The sequence below is a fragment of the Hirundo rustica genome, chromosome Z (assembly GCF_015227805.2).
Source record: "Hirundo rustica isolate bHirRus1 chromosome Z, bHirRus1.pri.v3, whole genome shotgun sequence".
NCBI classification, from domain to species: domain Eukaryota; kingdom Metazoa; phylum Chordata; class Aves; order Passeriformes; family Hirundinidae; genus Hirundo; species Hirundo rustica.
This window is the reverse complement of record NC_053488.1, coordinates 11,413,381-11,435,445: the sequence shown is the minus strand read 5'-3', so window position 1 is coordinate 11,435,445 and position 22,065 is coordinate 11,413,381. Positions and strand designations below refer to the sequence as shown.

The window sequence follows — 22,065 nt, the reverse complement described above, 5'->3', positions numbered from 1 at the left end:
TGGTAATTTAAAAGTACCTGAATTCATATCTGCACATTTGCTACAAAAAATCCAAAGGGGAAATAATGGCTGCTGCTATCACCTTTTGTTAAGAAATTATGTTGATATTGTAATTTGAACAGAATTTTACAGCATGGGAGTCTGTTAGCCTCCCTAGGCAAATATTTCCCATCTTTTACACTCAAAACTACAAATCTAATGAAGAGTAAAGTGGACAAAATAAAATCTCTTTATCCATGTGACCAAACAAGAAGACTGAAAAATGACAAATATGAACTCCTATCTCCCTTTAGCTTTCCAAGTTATGGAAGCTTTTATTACCAATCAAATTGAAAAGTGGGATTCCCTTAGCACAAACTGGATAAAGGATGAAAAGGTCTAAGATTGAAATAGTATGGAGAAAATTACAAATCTGATGATGCACTGCTCACTTACATAATAATATAAAAGGACAAGACTGGCCTGGCTCTTCTTGCAACAAAGACATGAAAAAATTATCATTCTTTTTATGTTGTAGACCTCTCAGATTAGCAAACAGTTTAACTAGATAGCTACCCAGATTAAAACTTACTGGGAGTCATAGGCTGGAAATAATATATGAATGCTTTTTTGCACCAGAACAAATGTTTCATACATTGTATTACTCTGTTCTGATTTAGCAGTCTATAGCTCCCAGACAAAAGCAGTCTGAAAAACTGTGTTTCAGAGGAACAAATTTTATTAGCATAACAAAAGAGGTGGTTTTGTACTGACGACAATTCGTGATTCATTTACAGGGTCTGGTCCTGCAAATTCTAGCGTTAGTGGTTCCAGCTGGTATCACCGGGACCACTTGTAGTAAGACAGAGTTGGCAGGATCAGGCCACTGTGAGGGCAAAAGCACTACATAAGTCCACTGACACATCTGGGAAAATTGTGATAAAAACCCAAATAAACAAAAAAAGCTATCGTACTGAAAAAGTTTTATGTAACACACAGAATATTCATGGAATTCACTAATATATAGAAAAATAGACCTTTACAGCTCAAGATTACTATGACATTCTAAGGTGCCAAAAAAAAAAATTTTAAAAAAATAAAATAAAATAAAATTTAAAAAAAAAAAAAAAAAAAAAAAAAACCAACAAAAAAAACCACCAAAAAAAAAAAAAAAAAAAAAACACCAAAAACAAAAACCACAAAAAAACACCACCCTAAGAAATATTATCCAGTGTGGTACAGATTTGTACTGAAAATTTTTAAGCTACTCTTTGGAAAAAACATAACCAGTCTCAGATGAAAGTGATTTTTTTTCTTTTTTTAAAATATAATACCTTGGTATATTTAATAAAAGTAAGCTCTAAAAAAGATATCTCTTTCACATATTATACAAAATGAAGAGGTTCATGCAACCCATTGGGTCACATTTTTTTCAGTAATGTCTCAGAAGATTAGAAATTAGAAAATTATGCAATTTTCACAGCTTATCTTCATGTTGGTAACAGAACCCATTTGTATCCCATCATTTTTGTGAATTTGTTTTCCAGTAGGAACCCCAATGTTTTTTCTGTACATTTCCTCTACAGATGAACATTATGCAATGTCTCACAATACAATACAATGAATTCAAGAACTATCAAAGCACACCAACATTTGATTGGCAGGTGGTACTCCTCTGAAAACATTTGTTTTATTTAATATAATCTGTCAAATAGAGACCTTATTAAAATGTAATTTATGTATGTTCTCCTCCTGCTTTCTGATGCCATGGAGGTGAAAATTCTGGTTACAATATTCCTGAGTGCCAAACTGAGTCATCAACTTCAGTTTTGATCAACAATCATCCTGGCAGATAACACCAAGTTCTGACCACGGTTGTAGTATGTGACATATACTTTGGAAATCATTACCTACATTAAAAAAAAAATGAAAATAACAAATCCAAAACAAAACTGAAACTGCCCCAGTCCCATCTTCCCCTTCCAAAAAAAACCCCAAAAAAACCAACAAAACAAGAACAAAAAGAGAGAGAAAGGGGAAAAGAAAAGGAGAGAGCAAGAGAACAAGAGACTGTGTTTTCATTGTTATGTGTCAGGAGAATGTTCTTCTACCACACCAGGCTCTGCTGTTTGGTTCTCCTCCTCTTCCACTTCTTCCGCTACTTGCTCATCAAGAGGAATTTCAGTGGATTCGGAATCCTGGGTGCAAAGAGTCTTGGAGTCACTGAAGCTGGTGTCTTCTTCTACTTGACTTCCACTGTCCTTTTCGGTGTCTGACTCACCATCTTCCTCCAGTGTTAATTCAAACTGGAATTTTTCAGTTTGACCCTGCTTTCCCTCTTCCTTTTCTTCAGGTGCAGGAGAGGGACTTCGAGGGATTGTGCTCTGGTACCATTCTCGGTTGTCCTCCAGTGTGTCTAAGATATCCTGGGCATCCGGGTGAACGAGATCTGCCCATGTCTCCCACAAAGGATGAACAATGTAATCTATAAAACCCACCTGTTTCAAATAACACAAGAACATGATTATTCACATAGAAATGAATAAGTCATGCAAAGTATGAAAATATAATGCTAGGAAGGGACACAAGATACATTACCCTTAAAGGTGGCTGAAAGGAAACCATACTAGTTTATATAATAAATAGAGTCTTTTACTTTTCAAAAGTCTGATTCAGGATATTGGGTAAGGGCATGGAAAGGATTTGTTTTCAAGTGAACTGCTCATTCCAAACAACTCCACTGCATCTAGTGAGCCAAATACCTGCTTTATATTTATTTCTGTCCTTGAAGGAAACCCTAATCAGCTGTACAATAATCTCTTCTGGTGTGTGTGCTGCTTTCCAGGTCAGGACAGTGATGGAGTCCCTTCAGCAAATATACTGCACTATGTTTTCACAGTAAAAGTCTCAATTTGCATCACTTACTACTGAGGAGATGAATTCATCAACTCAGAGGAAGAAAAGTGCATTCAGAAATTATTCAAAACTTGGATATGTACCATCCTTTTCTTCTGAAAGGTTTTACTATCTTATCAAATCAATTACCTGTGATTTTTCTACAGATGCATTGTGCTTATCACACATGGGACTTATCTCCATTCCCCTCTCCCTTTCCCGGTCTCCCTGACGGAAAAATTCCTCCATTATTCTGTCTGTCCATTGGCGGTAGAGGTGGAGCGGCTTGGTAGGGTTGCTCAGATCTGCACAGTGCACCATATTCTGAAGAACCTAAAACAGATTGAACATCTGTGGTGTTATTACACTGAAGAAAAGCAGCTCCTTTTTTATTTACATTTCTGGTGACTAAAAATTTTGAAAATACATGTAATGCAAGATTTATTCTAAACAGCCAAAACTTATGTGTTGCGTGCTTTTCACACTTGTAGTCATAGCCATGAGCTACTTGGCTACTGCTGCTTTTGCCACTATAAAGGTCACAAAATCCTTGTGAGAAAGGGAATCACTTTTTGATAATTTGAAGGGAAGGTCAAAGCCTCATTTAGTCCTGAACTACTCTAGTACTTTGTTAGTCTCCCAGAGAGTCACTTAGACTATGTCGCTTAGACCAGGGAGGAAGCAGAGGGAAGCAGCAAATCATGATGTGAAAGAGACAGCTCTAATCCATGCTGGAGAATGGGCAGGACAATATTATTAAGATATATTGCCTTACCTGAATCCTGTCTGAATAGTTATCAAGAAGCAGGACACCAGAACTGGTCACTTTTTTCGTTTCAACCATAGTTTTTAAGTCAGCCAGTAGATTCATATGCTTAGACATATCTGTTGCAAGTACCTAGAAGAAAAAAAAAAAAAAAAAAAAAAAAAAAAAAGAAGAAAAACACCTTGAACATTTTGTTTGGAGGTTTTTTTTTTGTTAATCTTGTTTTGTGTGTTGTTTTGTTTTGTTTTGTTGTTTTGTTTTGTTTTTTTAATGATTGAACATACAGATAAATGCTTTTGGAAGGAACCCATAGCTTCTATGTCTGAATACATGATACAAGTATGAGTCCTGTAGGTTCATAATAGCAGGGTCTCATATTAGTTATTTTAAGAATATGACAAAATCATTGTTCAGCATTGTTCAGAATGAACTGATCAGACCAAATTCATTATTAATTCAGCAGCAAATTTCTAACTGTGATGGTAGAATGGCTTACATGCCAGTACAATACCAACCTGAAACATAACTTTATACCATCTAGAAATGCATAGAAAGTGAATGAAACTTAAAAGAACCCACTATTCATGTTTGGATAATACATGACAAAACAACAAACTTTCACTTCATTGTTTACAGGACTGATGACACGTAATTTATCATAAAATGCTTCTGTGCTTTATTATTCGAGGTACTAGCTCTATGAAAGTTGGAGCCTCAAAACTCACAATGTCAATGACCATTTTCCTCAATGATTGTCTCTGTTTTTTGGTCAAATTCTGGAAAATGTCACAATTTTCTTCCTGTAGCAGCTTGAAACCCACAGCTAAGTGATGATTCTCCAGTACTGATGAGTCATTGTACATCAAGGCGAGTTCAGAATCTGCAATAACAATTGCAGGGCAGAAAGTTACTAAAGCCTGTGCTTCTACCAAATCCCTTAAGACCTTTTTCAAATTCACTACATGAATAAAAAGATTTACAGATAAACTTTTAGAAACAGCCCTGAAAGTTACAGAATTATTGACTGAATATCTTACTAGATCAAGCCAAAATACGTAGAGCAAAACAAAGAAAAGGCTTTGCAATGATCCATGTACATGTGCTTGGAGTGGCAGTTTAGAAAAAATATAAGAAAGGTAATTTTCAGAATAAATTTTCATATCTGCATGAGGTAACTTAAAAAATATTATATGCATACTATATGCATAACTGCACCTCAGCTAAAACACACCGTGTTGTCTTCTCATGCCTCTCTTCATCACAACATCTAAAATTCTATTGTTAGTCAAGTTTCAGCTTTCCAGTATTTTGGCCTGGGAATACTCAGACGAGGCTTTTCTTCAGGTCTGTTGCAGGGCACATGCTTCTTGGTTTTCAAACCATGTATTTCTGGAGTTATCTAAGACACTCAGATGCCTGGTGAACTAGGCTTACAGTTATTAGTCGGTGACAACAGAAGGCTGGCAGGATGGCAGCAGCTATGCTCCTGTCTTTTTCAAGTAATGTCACATGGTGTGAAACTGCAGGCAGTGGCCTTGCCTGCTGCCTTGGTTTGAGCATGGTCAGTCTCTGAAGCTGCCTGTAACACTGCCTTCATCAATGGAATTATTCTTACCTCAGTCACCCCATATGGCCATGAGAATAACACACACTTTCCCAGCCAAGCCTGTGCTAAGGCACCCCTGTAAGGTCAGCTTAGACCTGCTGAACACACAACTCTGAAAAATCGAAGCAGTTACAAAACTTTTTTGCACAGTTTTAGCTTTAACCCATGGATACTGCACAGTCAGCTTGCATATGCTTTAAGGTACAACTTTTAAATAAATCTATCACAAAAACCCTCAAATATTTTTCTATGCAATCATACTTTTCATGTGCTATATTAACTTCTATTTATTACAGCTCTTCTAACCTAAGTCTAAACATACATTAGCCTATTCCACTCTTTGTCCTCTTTTCTTCTTTTTACAGCAGCTATGTTTTAAAATGCCTCTGGTTCAATGGGAAGCCTCTAAAAGCTTGGATCTTCAAGTCTTCAGGTTTCATTAATCTCATTATCTATTCTCCTGCTGTCTTCCTCTCCTGTCTTGAATAAATTGATCTGTTGAATCGGGAAAGTCTTCCTCTGCCTGTCCTTATCCCAAAGTCAGCAAAACCGTCACAGCAGAAGTATAAATAAAGCGAGTTTGTGAAATGATCTCTCTTTTGTCTTTCACAGAACACATACAAAGCTTGCATATACTTCTTTTTCTTATTCAGAAAACAGGCACTAATTTATTTTCCTTTCAAACAGCCTTCTGATTTGCTGCAACCGCAAAACACTCCACATTGCCAAAATACTTTGGAAGAGCTGGAGCTACAGAAACAGCTAAAATGCACTCAACATCAAAATGGGTGCAAAAATGGAAGAAAGTTCCCCTTGGTAACCTCTGTAACACATTATAAGATTCAAGGATATTTTTCTGGAAGGACAGAGTTACAGTGGCAAAATAAGCATCTCCTCTGATGCTGATATACTTCATATTTGTTTGTTCTTTAATAACATTCAAGAAGGATCCATTTAGTTGACAATTCTGTAATAGACTTTAAATAGGAAAATAATAGCCAGAAAAATCACATGACTAATGATAAAAAATAAGATGAAAATATGGAAAATATGTACATAATTTAAGTAACTAAATCTACAATTTTTTTAAAAAAATGCATTTTCATATTTAGTGAAATAATTTAATACATTGTTCGGTTTACCGGAAAAGCAAAACTAGAAGGAAGCAAATTATTTTCTAGAGGTTAGGAAAATTTTGGGATTGAGAAGACAACATTAGATGATCTTTTTCTGTCTCTGTCCCTGCAGTTTATTCCTTGCGCACAGGACAATTTAAAAGAAAAAAAATCTCTTTGTTTCTCTCAGCCTTGCAACAGTAGTTTCAATTAGTGTTTTTCTTGACTGACACGTAAGCCTCCTTCATCAAAAGCTGAATTGAGAAAAACAACATATATTTTCTAAGCTGGTAATTATCAGTGTGAGTATGACTCCTACATTAGCTGAATTTCAATCTATCTAACTAGAAGTAAGATCTTTATGCACCACTACTCATCCCTTCAACGAAGTCAATCCTTTTTAACACTAAAAACATTTTAAACATTAAACAAAACAATTAATTGGTTTCCTCATAGAACCTTGGAACCACCAATATAATCTGGTACTCAATTTCTGACTCAACAAGCAAAAAAAAAAAATCTGTACTTACGTATGCTACTCTTAAGAATTCAGGTATTATACACTCTTTTTTGTGCAAACCTTGATTCAGTCTCTGCCTGTATTACACTGCTGGACTATACTGGTCCTCAGCAAAGCACAAAAAACCCCGAGTCAATCTTAATCCTCTTCCATGCAGATGAGTCAGCAAATTCAATTTCATTATGGGGTGGCCCTTAGGCCATTGAGACAAACAAAACTGGGTGCAGGCTACACTGAAGTGCATGTCTTATTTGAATATACAGCAGCAATGGGTCGGGGCGGAGCTCCTTCTTCAAACTCTACTGCTGATTTGGGGTCATTCTATTTTAACACCTGTGAAATAAATTCACGCATATGCGGAAAGTGACAGTATCTATAAATGTGCAGCCAGATGGGGCAAATACACAACCTTAGGTATGTTTCCATTTCTGCCGCTTTTTCTTCCTCTGTGGCTGGATTATTAGTATTATTTAAACTTTGTACTTCTGGGTCAATTATCGTAAAAGGAGAAGCTGTCAGAGAGCAGAGGAAGCATAGTATGATGGAACTTTTACAAATTCTGATGTACAAAGTGCTACCCACTGATAAAAATAAGTCAACAAAATCCAAGGATAGGATTATGACCCAGGTTGCCACTGGGTCAACAAACCATTGAGTAAATATGTCACAATCAGGTTCAATAAAGTTAAGAATGTCTTTTCTTCAGCAGATGAATAGGGAGAGGGTAGAGGTGCAGCGATGCTGCAGACAACAGCCTTGAGGAATGAAGAAGTACACTGGCTTTCAAATTTGGAGATGATATTAGGGTCAGAAAATAACTAAATGGGTTTATCATAGCTGCAGAAACAGGGTGAGGAAATTCAGTCTACAAGGCATGAGATATCAAAAGCCAAGTACAGGATCCAGGCAGAGATTGTCCTGAGTCTCTGTTTGTTAAAAAGAAACTTGCTTTTCTGCTTTCTGAATTTGTATCCTTGGTCATGTCACATGTTTCCAATATAAACACATAAACTCTTTTCTTGCCTTTTTTTTTTTAATCTTCCCTCATTCTCTTCCTAAAATGTTATTTATTCAAGGTAAATCAACTATATTTCCAGGAGAGACAACATGCAATACATTGAAACAATGCCTGGTTTATAGTTCCTACCTCAGTAATTCTTGCTATGTAAATTACTTCTAAACTACTATGTACTATGTGAATTACTTCTAAAGTTACAAAATAATGCAGAGTAATATCAGGTTTAAAATATAAACATACATCTATTTACTGAGAAAAGTTAGAGATGGAACCAAACAAGGAATGGACTGTGTATTTTTCAAGTGCTATGTGCAGATCTCACAGCAAATTTTTGAGAAAACCAATAAGCATCCAACTTACTTGTATTGATAAGAAACTGGTTTGAAACCCCAGGATGATCCACATCATGTATTGCACTGGCAAAAATTGCTGCAAGAATCTCCAAATCAGTGAACACCGCCTAGAATACCATGAAACAGAAATGACAATCACCAACCAGTGGAAAAGTGTTTTCAATAAAAAGAACTCTGCTCTGAATCTGGATGTGAACAAGCAAAACACATTTGAAATATACCATGAGCTCTAGAAACTTTACACACAAGCCATCAAACTCTTTGTAAAATCATTAATTATGTAAAATTTCATAAATATTTCAAGTTTGGCTAAAGCAAAGTGATTTGTAGAGAATCACTAAATTCTGTCACAACTAAAGTATTTTCAACTTCGGTCTGTGTATAAATCCACCTTTATTAAGTACAGGTTCCTAACTTACGGCACAAATTAAAGTTAAATATTCAGCTTGACTCCTATGTATTGTCCTGCACTTTAGAGATGCCTACCTCCTATATAATGCCAAAGGAAATAGTGACAGACTATCTCACTCAGTATTCACTGATTTTCCATTTGTATGACATTATTAGGAAGACAGGAAAAGAGGACTGCAATGGATTTGGAATGTCACTGAGCCCAGTGTCCTGTTGTCAGAAGCACCCACATGATTCAAATGTTTTCAAAATTGATCAAGGACTGCTCAGAAGCGCATAGACCAGCAGTGGCACTGGGCAGACATTGTCTTTTCACTAGCTAAAGCTGAACTGGAAAAAACTCCAAAGTTTTATTGATGACTAGTTCAGCTGTGTGGTGAAGCCAGTGGTGTTTTAAGAGCATTATCTGATCTTTCTTCTTGAGAGCAAGAAAGTCTTTCTCAAGAGATTTCCAAGTCTTTGAGGATCCAAACCTACCAACAGTCTCAAAGTCCGCTCATAACCCTCTTTTTAAGAAGAGGGTAAAACATGTATTCAGTAACATAAAATATTGACTATTATAAGAAAATGCAGCCTTTCTTAAAAATGAAGGTAAATCCTTTTGAATTAATAAAATTTCTACCATTTCCTTTACCTGAATTTTTCTAACCATTTGCTGGGATATATTAACATCAACATTTGCTATGTTAAGACCTGAACTGTGCTTAAAAGAGGGAAAATCTCCAGCTTTCACCTCCTTCAGAGATTTAAGAACTTTTCACAAAGAGGATTGCTACAAAAAGAACAGATTAATTTTTTTACCTAACAATTTTGAATTATTTATGGGGAGGGGGAAGGGAGGGGGTAAGAAAAGAGGTAGTTCAGTGAAAATTTGGTATATGTTCCAATCTGTCTTAGAAATAAATACAAAACTAGTCTTTCTGGATCATAATAAACTTTCCTAAGAAATTCCACTTACTTAGTGCTAGGTAGAGTCCCACATGGGAAATTACTACAGAACAGGATGTCGCGTAAATAATAATATGGTGGAAACAAGGTATGCATTGTGTTACAGTGAAAAAGGTTATGATAGCAAAAATCTGGATTATTTAAACTGAAAAGATGTCATATTTTCTGCACAATATTTACATGTAACTTCAATCCTCACAAAATATCTTTAAAATAAAAGAATCCATTAAAGAAATTCTAAGATTTCTTCTAAAACCATCACATAAACTAAGATCTTTAATAATTAGTTTAGAAGACTCTCAGTGTATCCCCTTCTCTCTCAAATACCACCTTTTTCTTCAGTGTAGTTTACCTCTAATGCTGGGGTTGATAGAAGGACATGGGTTGACTGAACAACATCTGCAGCATGTATGTTATTGTGGTATGCCACATCTGCATGGTAATGGTCTTCCAGGGTCATCAAGTAAGTTATTAAGGTATCTACTGGAATCTTAAAGGTTTTTAACAAGTCTCGCTCCTATAAAAGTAAAGGAAAAACAATTAGATTTCAAAACACAGAACAGTCTCCAAGATAAGAAAGAAAGCAGCATGATTGCTCCTACTTGCCTGAAAAATAGTGTGCATGATGACAGTCAGAGGTCTGTTTCCAGATAACTCTGCTACTCTAAAAACCTGAAGGCCCCACTTGTTCAAATCTTCAAGTTCCTAGAATAGAATCAAGCAATGAACAGGTTGAAACCTAACACAAAAATTCCTGCAATTTTTGAGAGAAGCAATTATAAACAGAGAACTTATTTAAACCTGGCCACTGTGCAAGTTACATGCTAAACTTTGCAAGAGCTAAAATCTAAACTGCAGCTGCTACTAATCTTGCAATATCAGAATTTACCTCTGATATTACCATTTTTTGGATTTTACTTGTCTAAGCAGGAAAGACTGCTTCTTAAGTGGATTGCTCCAGGGGGAAAAATTCGACAGTATCTTGACTGAGTTTAACTGACACACTTTGCTATCTCACTGTCCATGGACAATGAAGTTCAGTGAGGAGAAAACCCCCAGAGATGCTGCAATTCTGCTGCTCTCTCCCTGGTTCTCAGAAAGACTCTTCAAATAAGATTCCTGAAAATGTGAGGATAGGCATATTTTAAAATGCAGAACTTGATCAAAAATCCCTTTTTACCAATTTTTTCTTATTGCCAAGTAGTTAGCTGCTGGTGCAGAAAATAATAAGAAATTTCATTAAGAAATAAGATAAAGGATGTACATAAAATGATACAGGTGAAAACAGAAAGGGTAGCTCTATGCGTTTTTTGTGCATATTTTAATATTTTTTTTAAAAAAATAAGTTTGCTATCTATATATTTTCATTCCTGTGACATTACAACATATGTTTACTCTTCAATCTTCAGATGCTATTTATGAATAGGCAGCTTTCTTAATTCATACAAAAATTCTAATTTACATTCCATCTCCAGATGAAATTGTCTTCATGCTGAAATTAACGCTTATGGTCTGATTCTGATTTTACTTGCTATTCTTTAACTCCAACAAATTCAAACTGTTTCAAGTGACATCAATGCTTGGTCCTGCAGCTTGAAATCAATGTGTATAAGCAGAGGATGGAATAATTCTGAAAAGTCCACACTCTTTTTATGTAAGTTCAAGAATGTATACATTCTCTACCTTGGCAAGGACATCTTCTTGGTCTGTTTTAACTCCAAACCTAGGAATACTGGAATTAGTTAGGCTGGAGCTGTGCATGAGTTTTTTGACTCCACTGATCTGGGACATTGGCCTCTTCTTTTTCTCTTTCTCTTTCTGTGTTGGAGAAGGGATTTCAACTTCATGTTGCTTATCTTCAAAGGAATGAATAAAAAGAGAAAAAAATCATAAAAGAATTATAAATATTATAAAATCCATTGTTGAGTTGTACCTTATGGACGTCTTAATACTTAGAAAAATTTTTTAAAAGATTTTGCAATAGATTTTTTTCTAAGACCACTGAACCCATGGAAAGTTAAATATAGACCTATACTTCACTACAGGCAGATCTCTTTTACTCAAATTGCCTCATTATTTCTGAATTGGCTTTAAAAGAAACTTGTGACTGTCTGATTACCACTTCTGCCATAACCCTAGTGCAGCAAAAAGGGTCAATCATCTCAGTATAAAAAACGTTATTACAACCTCACAAGAACTCATTTTGCAAGAAAAAAATAACTTTGTTTCTTTTATTCAGGAGAAACATTCTCTGAAATTTTATTTCAAAAGACCTGCCCATGTGTGTCCTCATATAAACCTTTAGAAAACTTTTTCAGGACTGGAAGGATTTTTACTTGTGGACTGGTCCTGTCTACTACGACAGTACAACTTGGAAAGCCTTTTGCCAGCCACATCTAGGAGTACTTTGGATTGCTGGCAGTTCATGCCACCAATGCAGAGTTTCTGCACCTCCCAAAGAGAGCCAATAATAATGACAAAACAAGTGCTTTGTTAACCTCTGAATTTTCCTGTGGGCTTTCTTGCCTCCACAGCAGTATCAGCAGCATCACTTGATAAAATTTATCAACGTATGTGCCAGCAAAACTTTAGCAAATAATTAAACAGGAAGTAAAGTATATTTAGGCAACTGCCGCATGTTTGCTGCAAAAACAGTGTGGGGTTGTGGAGCACTCCAAACATCTACTGCAAAGACACCCAAGTTAGTGCAAATGAAGGACTTTTCTGAAAAACCTACTAGGAACATGAATTATTTTTTTGTTCCTTTTATTCATACTGTATTTCAAACTAGAATTTAATGACTCCCTTCAATATATATATATATATAATTTTGTTGTTGTTGTTGTTGTTGTTGTTGTTGTTGTTGTTGAAATGTACCTCCACCTTTTTTAGACCTCTAGGAATATATCAGTAAAACCACAAAAATCCAGAAAAGATGTTTCTGACACAGGAGATGAGCCAAAACAGCAAAAAACACCTTAAACTAAAATAAAATTTGAAAAGAAAATAAGAAAATTTGGGATTTTTACACATGCACTTTTTCCTTTCCGCAATATTCATTTCCAATACAGACATGGAAACCAGATAAGGTTAGCAAGTCCTTGTTGCATGTGTTTTTGGTTTTGTTTTTGTTTTTTAATTACCCTTTAGCAGATACACTTAATGGACACCTCAAATTCCAAACAAATCTCAATGAAGAAGAGACTTTGGAAATGTCACAAGGTTGTAGCCTGCAGCACTGAGTCCCTCGACTATCCCATCATAGCTGACCACTTCCCTTGTAAGGAGAAAAAGGAATGGCAGAGCACGGCACCCTTTGTCTGCTGCAAAATGACAGCAGATGAGGAACTGTGACTTGTGCTTTGATGTTTATGGTTTCAGTCATATGCACAAAGTTTAGACCCATCAAACAGAGGTTCGTAAGCTGAGCTGTCAGAATAACTCAAGTGAAAGGAAGTGTCTGTCTTTAGATCTCCGGAGAAACTCCCTGGGACTGCCCCTGCTTTTGTAACTTCAAGCACACTGGGCTGTGCCCGTCTTGCCCAGCTTGCCATGCCATTTTGACCCTGTTTATGCTATGCTCAATGGCAGGTTCTCAAACACTTTCCATTCATAGAAAACAGGTTAATAATGCTGAAAAAGAAAAATATTGCATATTATTATACACAGTGTAGGAGCCTTATGTCTTATACACAGATCATATTTCTTGTCATTATAAATAACTTCAAACATCCATATAGACCTAAAGCGGAATAGTTTGGTTTGGGTTTGGTTTTGTTGTTGTTGTGGTGTTTTTTTTTTGTTTTTTGTTTTTTTTTAAATAAGAACAGAAAACCCTGTTTTCTCATGACACCTTCCTAACTTACAAATATGAGAAAGTTTGTAGATATTGAAGAGGTAAAAAAAATAAATAATCTCATTAAGTATTTTTAGGGAGAGAAAGTTTTTCTCTTTACATAGATGTTCAGAACCTATACTCTTAACTGCATATTTTGAAAATATTTAAGCAATATATCTATAGATGAGGTGTTCTCACTATTGTGCTACGTATAATTTTTCACTATTGTGCCTACAATTTAAAGTATCTAGTTTTTCATGCAGACAGAAAACAGTACCCATGGTTCAGTAAATTAGAAGTGATTGCCTTTCCAGCCCTTTCTCTGCTCGAGACTGAGATCTCATGTGAAAGATTGATGGATGCATTTCTTTACCCTGCCAAAGCAAGCCTTAAGCTTTCAAGTGAAAGCAAGCAGAAGCTGGCATCACAGTCTCCACAGCCTAAGTGGGTCATCCTTTCAGGCAACTGCACACTGTGGTCTTCAGGGCATCCAAAGCTGGGCAACATTGGTGGTCCATGACAGAGGCTTACCCCTCTCCCCCTGTCTGAATCCCTGCTGTGCTACAGCCGTTGGCTCACTCCTGCCGCCACGGGCCAGCTGAACACGCACATCCATGGCGGCAGGATAAACCGTACTTTACAGAAACCCCGCTTCTTTCAAAAAAGCCACAAGAAGCACCAACCGTGGTATGTCACACAGAATAGGATGGAGCTTAACATGTATGACTGTAACTTTTCAAAGTACTTCTTATCCTAATTTAGATGTATTTGACTGTGCCTCTCTTATTACACCGTCTTCATGAATCAGTGGTATTTTGCTCAAAACATGTGTTGAGATTGGTATAGTATCTTTATTTTCATGTTCAAAATCAATAATAACGAATGAAATTTTCTTGAGTTTCATGCATTTTAGGGGGGAAAAAAAAAAGCCATGGTGAAGGAACCATATTCTTTGTAATACTGTGTTGGGCTTTTGTTAATGCTCACATCCCAGCACGCCAAGATCTTGAGCTGCAAAAATCTTCCTGGAAGAAGTCTATTCAGATGTTTGTTTAGTTGCATGCACCTAACTGTTCATGTGCAGGCAGGGAATACTAAAATATCTTAACTGCATGCTGTGAGATTTGATGAGGTTATGCACATGTGCATATGTGCATATGTGCTTCTAGCACACTGAAACCTCTTCAGTAATTCTGCCAGGAAAATATAGTTTTCTCTTTAATATATAAATATATATATATCATATAATTACCACTCTGAGATTAGCCCAGTTGGTTAGTGCATGACACTAATAAAGCCAGGGTTGTAGGTTTGAGCCCTGTATCGGCCATTCACTTAAGAGCTGAACTTGATGATCCTTGTGAGTCCCTTTCAACTCAAAATATTCTGTGAATCTCTGTGATTCTCCATAAGTCATTATATTAATTTCTTAATATGGTAGCAATATAGCAGTTGTAATATGTACATGAATATTTAGCTGTAATTACACACACAGGGAAATCAACATACACAAATTAATTGAGCAGTGAGGAAATGGATCTAACCTGATCTCTCTGCACAAATGCTGACAACAATATGCTAAATGCACAGTTTCTGAAAGCAGAAATTAATATGGAAACCACTTGCTTTTAGGCGCTAACACAGCCCAGAAAGGTATAAAAAGCCCCGAAAGGGAAAAAAAGTTAACTCTTCATAGTCTTACCTAAGAAAGTGTTTGATATATATTCTGAGACCTGATTGCCTGACCTGCTCATTTCAGAGAGGTGGGTTAGCTCACGGTTGAGCATTCTTTTAAACTGGAAAAGAAAACAAAAAAATGTAAAGTTAGTTACATCAAGATATATTTTAGTTAGGATAAGAAAAAGCAGACACTTTATAACTGGGGATAGAACATGGCATTAAGAATATATACTAAAGTAAAACAACTGTGAAAGCAGAAATCACATGTACCAACTTTTTCTTGGATTGGACAATGTCATTCTTAACCTTCTAAAATACAACACAGTGATTCAATGACTAAGGCACAGTATCCAGTAACTGAAAACTCTAAGGCATTTGCACTCACAAAAGTTAAAATATTTGTCTTATTGCCCTTCCAATTTTTTTATTTTAATTTGGAAAGTAAATGCAAATGTATTTATGTAGGAGCTGTTCTCTACTAGTCTTCTCACAAGATTTGTAAATTAATCTACTTTTGCATTTTTTGCAATTCATTAGGTAACATTTCAAGTCTCTCTTACCACTATCATTAATCTGTTCAAAATTGCTTGACAACATTGCCCCAGACAATCTAAATATATTATTGATTTCATAATAGCCTATATGAAAAGAGGTAGGTTTTGTTGTCTCTGACCTAAAATTATTATATTCAACCAGTCCAATGATTTGACTATTCCACTATCTCAGAACACTGCAAGCATCTCCAAGAAATATTGGGGTAGAAAGTACCCATCTGTGGAAATATCTTCTATTTCCTTTTAGTTAGCAATTCACACTAGGCACTCTAAAGGACCGAACCAGAAACTAATATTCCATTAAATGTATAATTAATTAGGTACACATCACTGGGTCTTTCTTGATTCCTTCTAGACTCCAGGGAGAAATGATATCCTGTGGTATTATGCTTGACAGGTTAATTGCATAATACAACTCTCACTGTCTTAGACACATTTTCACTGACTATAGCTCTGCCTTAATATTACCAACAAACAGAAGGCAGCAATACCTACTAACAATTCAAACAGCTCTTAACAATGTAAATTAGCATGCATCTGTCACTACTGAATTTTGCCTCCTATTGTGCCATCCCTTCATTTTCTTGTTAGATTTCTCAGTCATCTTTTCTCTTAACAAAGCCAAATGATTTGTGCCACTTTCAGCATCACCTTTTACCTTGTTCACGCAGTCATGACTATCTATTATATCAAGAAATAACTACCCTTAGAGTATATACATGTAAACATTCCTCTATGTTGAAAACCGGTAATATATAATTCATTCTTCTTCAAAGAAGATAAACCACCTAATAGTAAATATTAACCATCCTATTTCCATTCCACTGAAATCAAAGCTATTTCTTCAAAGTGGCCTTGAATAGTGAAAGGCGTTATCTACTGCACAATATCTTTGTAAGCCACCAATTACCATATTACTCACAATGAATTACCTTTAATAAAACTTTCTAACCATTAGCCACTGCATTTTCCTGCCATCTTGATGTGTGATCGCCTCAGGAAATTCCAGAGCTACAAAGACTGAATCCTACTTTTGTCACAAGCCAAAGGCTCAGCTTCGATCTCAGATATATCCATGTGCTAGGAAGTGCTCAACACGTCTGGAAATTAGAACCATACCGCAAATACAGGTACACATACTATGAGGACTACAGAGCTATTCATCCTAGACAAAACCAGTCTCAATCTCTTAGCAATGTCTAATGTTTGTCACAAATGTCAAATGTTGAAAAATCAAGCCAAGTTTACCAAGCAGTAAAATAACTAGCCCAAAAAATCCCAAGACCATTTTTAAAAGTCTGTCTCTAAACTTTTAAACACTTAACACACTTAAGTCACACTTACACACTTTTTCTTCTGTTCCCACAAAAGGTGAGAAAATGTAATACATAAGACAAAAACTGAAGACATCATGGAATAACTTGGCTCCAGATCCAGAGACATCCAGAGACTTCAGCTTCAAATTAAATATTGTGTATAGGAATCTTAATAAAATGTCAGGAGTTGACAAAACTGTATTATGACATTCTAGGCATGTAATCAGTTTATCCATTACTGCTTCAATATTCTCTCTTCCTTAATTTAAATAGCTAGTTCACTGGATCCTGACTTCAATAGGTCCTCATCTGCCTGTTTTTTTCCTAGTAAACCCTTCTACATAATGCCCAACTTGGTGATGCTGTTTCTGCTGCAGAAAAACACTAATTGTGTCATATTCCAGCCAGGAAAAAAAAGACCATCTAGCCACCACTGGCATGTACTCTTCAGAAAGTCTTCTTAAAAGTTTCCCAGCTTTGAAAGAGCAACAAATCAGCATTTGCAGCTATCTGACACAAGAAGGACTTTTTTCCCCCCCAAATAATAAATTAAACTGCAAGGAGTAGGTAGAGAGGCTTGTTATTGCATACTGGGAATCATCTTATGGAACTTATGGAGCATATGTTCTCTAAGAATTTTCAGCTCAGTATTTATTGTATGAATATCCACAACAAATGGAAGGCACATAACAGTCTTTTCTAACGCTGTGTTCCCCACTAGTCTGATGCAAATGCTCATCTTCCCACCTCTCATCACCCCACAAGTCAGCAGAACATGAAAACCCAACCATCTGCATGAGAATGGCAGAATAGTCTGTGTTACTGCTGAACAAGGGTATAAAGTAAAACAAGTCCCTCAGCCTCTGCAAGGCCCTCCTGCTGAGAGCAAATTCAATTGGAGATGCCTTTGGCTTTGAAGAACTGTAGCTGCATGATTTCCTCATACTCTTTCACATGTTGCTGACGCCACAGGACCAAGACTTTAATTGACATCTATTTTGAAAACTTCTGGACTAAGCGGGAGTTTAGAGAACTGTTTTGATTTTCTAATTATCTAACAAAGCCTTACAAATGCCATTGCCATTGAATCAGATGAAGCTGAAGACCATATGCAGACAGCAGTTTCTGAGGCAGAATAATGATGCTCTTTGAGAACATCAAAAAATAAAACATTAGTGACAAACAGCAGTCAAGATAGTCAGGCATTTTTGCTGGTTATACTCTGTTTCACTGTATCTGCATGTTGCTCAAACCCCTAATGTTTAATAACTTGCCATTTTAAGGGGAAAAATCTTTTTTTTTAAAGGAAAAAACCAAGCAAAACAGCAAAATCAAATTTAACCTCATTATTTTTTACCATTTTTACCTATTTCTCAAAGATTTGGGTTGGGCCCAAGTGCACCCATATGTGCACCCATAATTACTGTTTCAAAGATCCACATATTTAGAGAGCTCTGCACAATTACTTTACAATGGAATTTTGCCTCTCACATGGCTCCCACAAGCACTTATTGCCAACCAGAGAAGCTGGTAAAATCCATGTTTAAACATGGATTTAAGCTTAAACGCTGTTTTATTTATCTAAGGAATATCCCTAAGTGCTTGAAACTTGGCTAGAATCCACAATCTCATCATTTGGCCTCCTGGAAGTAATCCTTTGCACGTTATGTTCAAAACAAGTACATAAAACCACCATGTTCCTAACAGCAGGAAATATTAAATACAGTGTTTTGAATAAGAATTTTAAAAATCTGAATGCCATATGCTTTCCAAATTCAAGAAAATAAATCATAAAGATCAAAATTCTTGTTATTTATTAACATTTAAACCATACACTTTAATTATGATACTGTGAGCTCAGCATGGGGAGGAAGCAGAGGTTTTTGGCTGATCTATGCACATATTGTATTCTTTCTCAGAAAGATTTTCACACCTCCCTCTAGGCATTCTTAGATTGGAAAAATGACACTTACATCCCCTTGGAATACCGCAGTCCTTGACTATTACCTCAGAAAATCCCTCTGGAAATGAACTGTCTATAAAATGTCCATTAAACCAATTATACAGTTCTTCACTGCCAAATACTGATGTCAGAGCAATGGAGCCATAAACTCTACTCTTAAAAAAAAAAAAAAAAAAAAAAAAAAAAACACACCTAAAAATATTTCCTTAAGCTGAATTTTTAGAATTTTATTTGTTTCTATTTATTTTATATTTTAATCTCAGCTGGGGTTAGGGGGATGGAGGTGATGAGAAGATGCAGAGCCTTCCACACAAATAGAAGCAGAGCATTCAAATAACATTAAAAATGTCCCTAAAGTGAAAAAAGTAGATGTGCACCTTTATGTCTTTATAAACCTAAGAAATCTGCTGTAGCAAAAACTGTAATACATGAGAATAAAGGTACCTATATTAATGGTAATGAACTGAGAGCAATTTCCTAAATTGTGCTCACTTCCCAAGAAGAGGTCTGTAGTTCAGGTCTTTCTGGGCTGAAGCCCAATGTGTGAACATCTCTGCATTTATATTACTGCTGTCAGCCTATGATGAATACACATGGAGGGGTATTTTTGAATAAGGTGATACTTTTCTGATGTCAGCAAAGATACATAGAAAAACACAGACAAACTTTTGGAGTAACCATGTTCCCAGATGGCAACCAGAGCATTGATACATTTTTTGGGAAGGATTTGAATGTACGTTAGAAGGAAACACAAACTTCAAGATCAAAATAGAGTTGATTCACGACCATGAGCAAGTTTGGGCAGCTTGCTTTATATATTATTGTTGTTGTTTACACTGTAGAAGATTTTACAAATTTTGTGTAGAGTCCTTTACTCAATAACAAAGAGCTTAAAGAAGCAGCTAGTTGTGTTGGGAGGAAGCACACAGAGCCCCTCTTGCTGTGGACTCCCTGCTGCAGCAGTCGCTTCCATGCAGACTTTCTGTTCCAGTTCAGAAACCTGCTGCATCCCAGGGACTGTAAAGAGGCTGCCTCCACCACAGCCTTTGGCACCAACACTGAAGGTGAAGCTAGAGCTAGAAGGCAGTCCATGGACCAAAATGCCCAGTCCTGCCTGGCCTTCAGTTTGGCATCTATCGAGTTCCAAGTCCAGTGGGGGCTGGAATAAAAATGATCAAGAGTGACGGGGGATTCTCATAGCACTGGCTCCCAAACATGCATGGCAAAGATCCCACTTTCAGGATTTCTGGCTGTCTCTTTTCTAGGTAACATTTCTAAAAGCTTACGTGAATAGAATACATCCATCCATTCAATTAATACTTGGAACATTCAACTTACATAACTATATTTTGTTTCCAAAATATCTGCCAATGTTATTTTTAAAATACGCTTGTATCTCAAAATGAATAAACTACATTATGTTACTAGAATTTAAGAGCTTGTATTCTACAATAAATCAAAAAAGGAATTTGAAAATGGTCAGCCTTACAAATTAACATAAGACTTCTGTCTATACTGCTTATCAATGCAAAACTCTTTGATTTTAGCAGCATTCTGGATACATAAACAGCATTCTTAATAGCTAAAGGTTTAGGTTGGAAGCCCATGGGTTTAATTAAGATCAAGGCCAGGCACTGTTTTTTATAATAACCTACAGAAAGGCAGATATCTCTAAGGCTGTCATTGTGATAGTGGTGTTCATTTTTTTCAAGAAAAGATACTCAATAGACAACAGGGATAAACATCACCATTTTGGAAATATTATTCAAAGGAGATAAAGTACAGCCTGAAGCACACAGAAATATGTATATAATAAGGGGTAGAAACATATACAGTGTTATATCTGATATTCCATACAATGTAATATCTGAGAATAAGATGTTTCAATCTTCAGAATTTCATAAATACTCTACATAATTGTTTTGAATGTCTCAAAAATAATAAAAAAACCCCATATTTTCTTCTCATATTTTTTCTCTCAAAAAGCACTGTAATAAAATTGTTCTCAAGCACAACAGCTTCTTAACTAAAATCACTGTAGACAATGTAGGACACTCTCTATACAAAGGACATTTTTTCCCCATGTGTACTCAATTACAGCTACCATGGTCTCTGCTAAACTTCAATTAGAAAAAAAAAAAAGTCTATCAATTTTAAAGACTAAACAGTAAAAGTAAACTTTTCTCTTTTTTGTTTAATGGGTGATTGAATTTTTCTGATTTAGCAATGAGGAACATAGCAGCAGCTGCCTAGAAATGCAGGAAACACTTTCTTTTAAATTACAATAAATTACTTTTAGCTGAAATGAAAAGTAATTCCATCTTATAAACAAGAAAGGAATCTACCTAGCTAGCATAATGGGATGAAATTTCTTCACAGATGGCTGATCAAAATCCTTTATAATATACTGCAACAATTCAGCATTAGCTGAGAATACTCATAATTGGACATAATCAGGCTTTGTATTTCTATTTTAAAAGACATATATCTATTTTAAAAGTAGGTATTAATAAAAGAAAGCATAAGAGATTCAAGTGTGCAAATATAATGCTTTTGTTATTTTTATTCATTTAATTTTCAGCATATGCATTATTTAGTTCAGGAGAAATCAGAATTTCTTTAAAGGATGATTTGATATGCTTATTATATGTCAAGCATGGGACAATTTTCTTTTTTTACACACTCATAAATATAAACAATCATAAAAGTATAAAAGCAGCAGCATTTTTCTTAAGCCCAAACATATATTTTTAGGGATAAACCAAAGCTCAGATGTGGTTTTCCATTAACTGGATTTCAGTTCTGTGTCTTGTCAGGCATACTGATTTAACTCCTTGATGCAAAACTTTTCCATATAAGAGATAAAGTGATAAAGCTTTTTAAATTCCATTTTCTAGCAGTATTGTCATTTCACACTTTGCCACACAATATAGATCAGCACAAGAAGATGGCACTTTCCAATGTTTTAATCAATAGGCTGTCACACACACAGAAGCTACCAAAAATGCTGTTGAAACACAGTGTTCATCATTTCACCTTTCTCCAGGTATTAAAACCAGTATGAGTCATGAATTCACCCATTATCCTCAGCTTCTTTACTCAT

The 22,065-nt window shown here is 35.7% G+C and overlaps 1 protein-coding gene across 7 annotated transcripts in view; it reads right to left on the bottom strand.

Moving 5' to 3' along the window:
- Positions 1–1,275: 1,275 nt before the first annotated feature.
- The window catches only part of PDE4D (phosphodiesterase 4D), a 313,664-nt gene continuing 292,874 nt past the window's right edge, over positions 1,276–22,065 (bottom strand). For all 7 annotated transcript variants that reach the window (XM_040089575.2, XM_040089578.2, XM_040089579.2 and 4 more), the window contains 9 exons: positions 15,152–15,245; positions 11,295–11,467; positions 10,218–10,316; positions 9,964–10,128; positions 8,260–8,359; positions 4,366–4,520; positions 3,650–3,772; positions 3,025–3,207; positions 1,276–2,477 (listed from right to left, as the gene is read on the bottom strand). In XM_040089575.2, the coding sequence (XP_039945509.1) occupies positions 2,064–2,477; positions 3,025–3,207; positions 3,650–3,772; positions 4,366–4,520; positions 8,260–8,359; positions 9,964–10,128; positions 10,218–10,316; positions 11,295–11,467; positions 15,152–15,245 (1,506 nt within the window). In that variant the 3' untranslated portion in view covers positions 1,276–2,063. The remainder of the gene's footprint in view (positions 2,478–3,024; positions 3,208–3,649; positions 3,773–4,365; positions 4,521–8,259; positions 8,360–9,963; positions 10,129–10,217; positions 10,317–11,294; positions 11,468–15,151; positions 15,246–22,065) is intronic.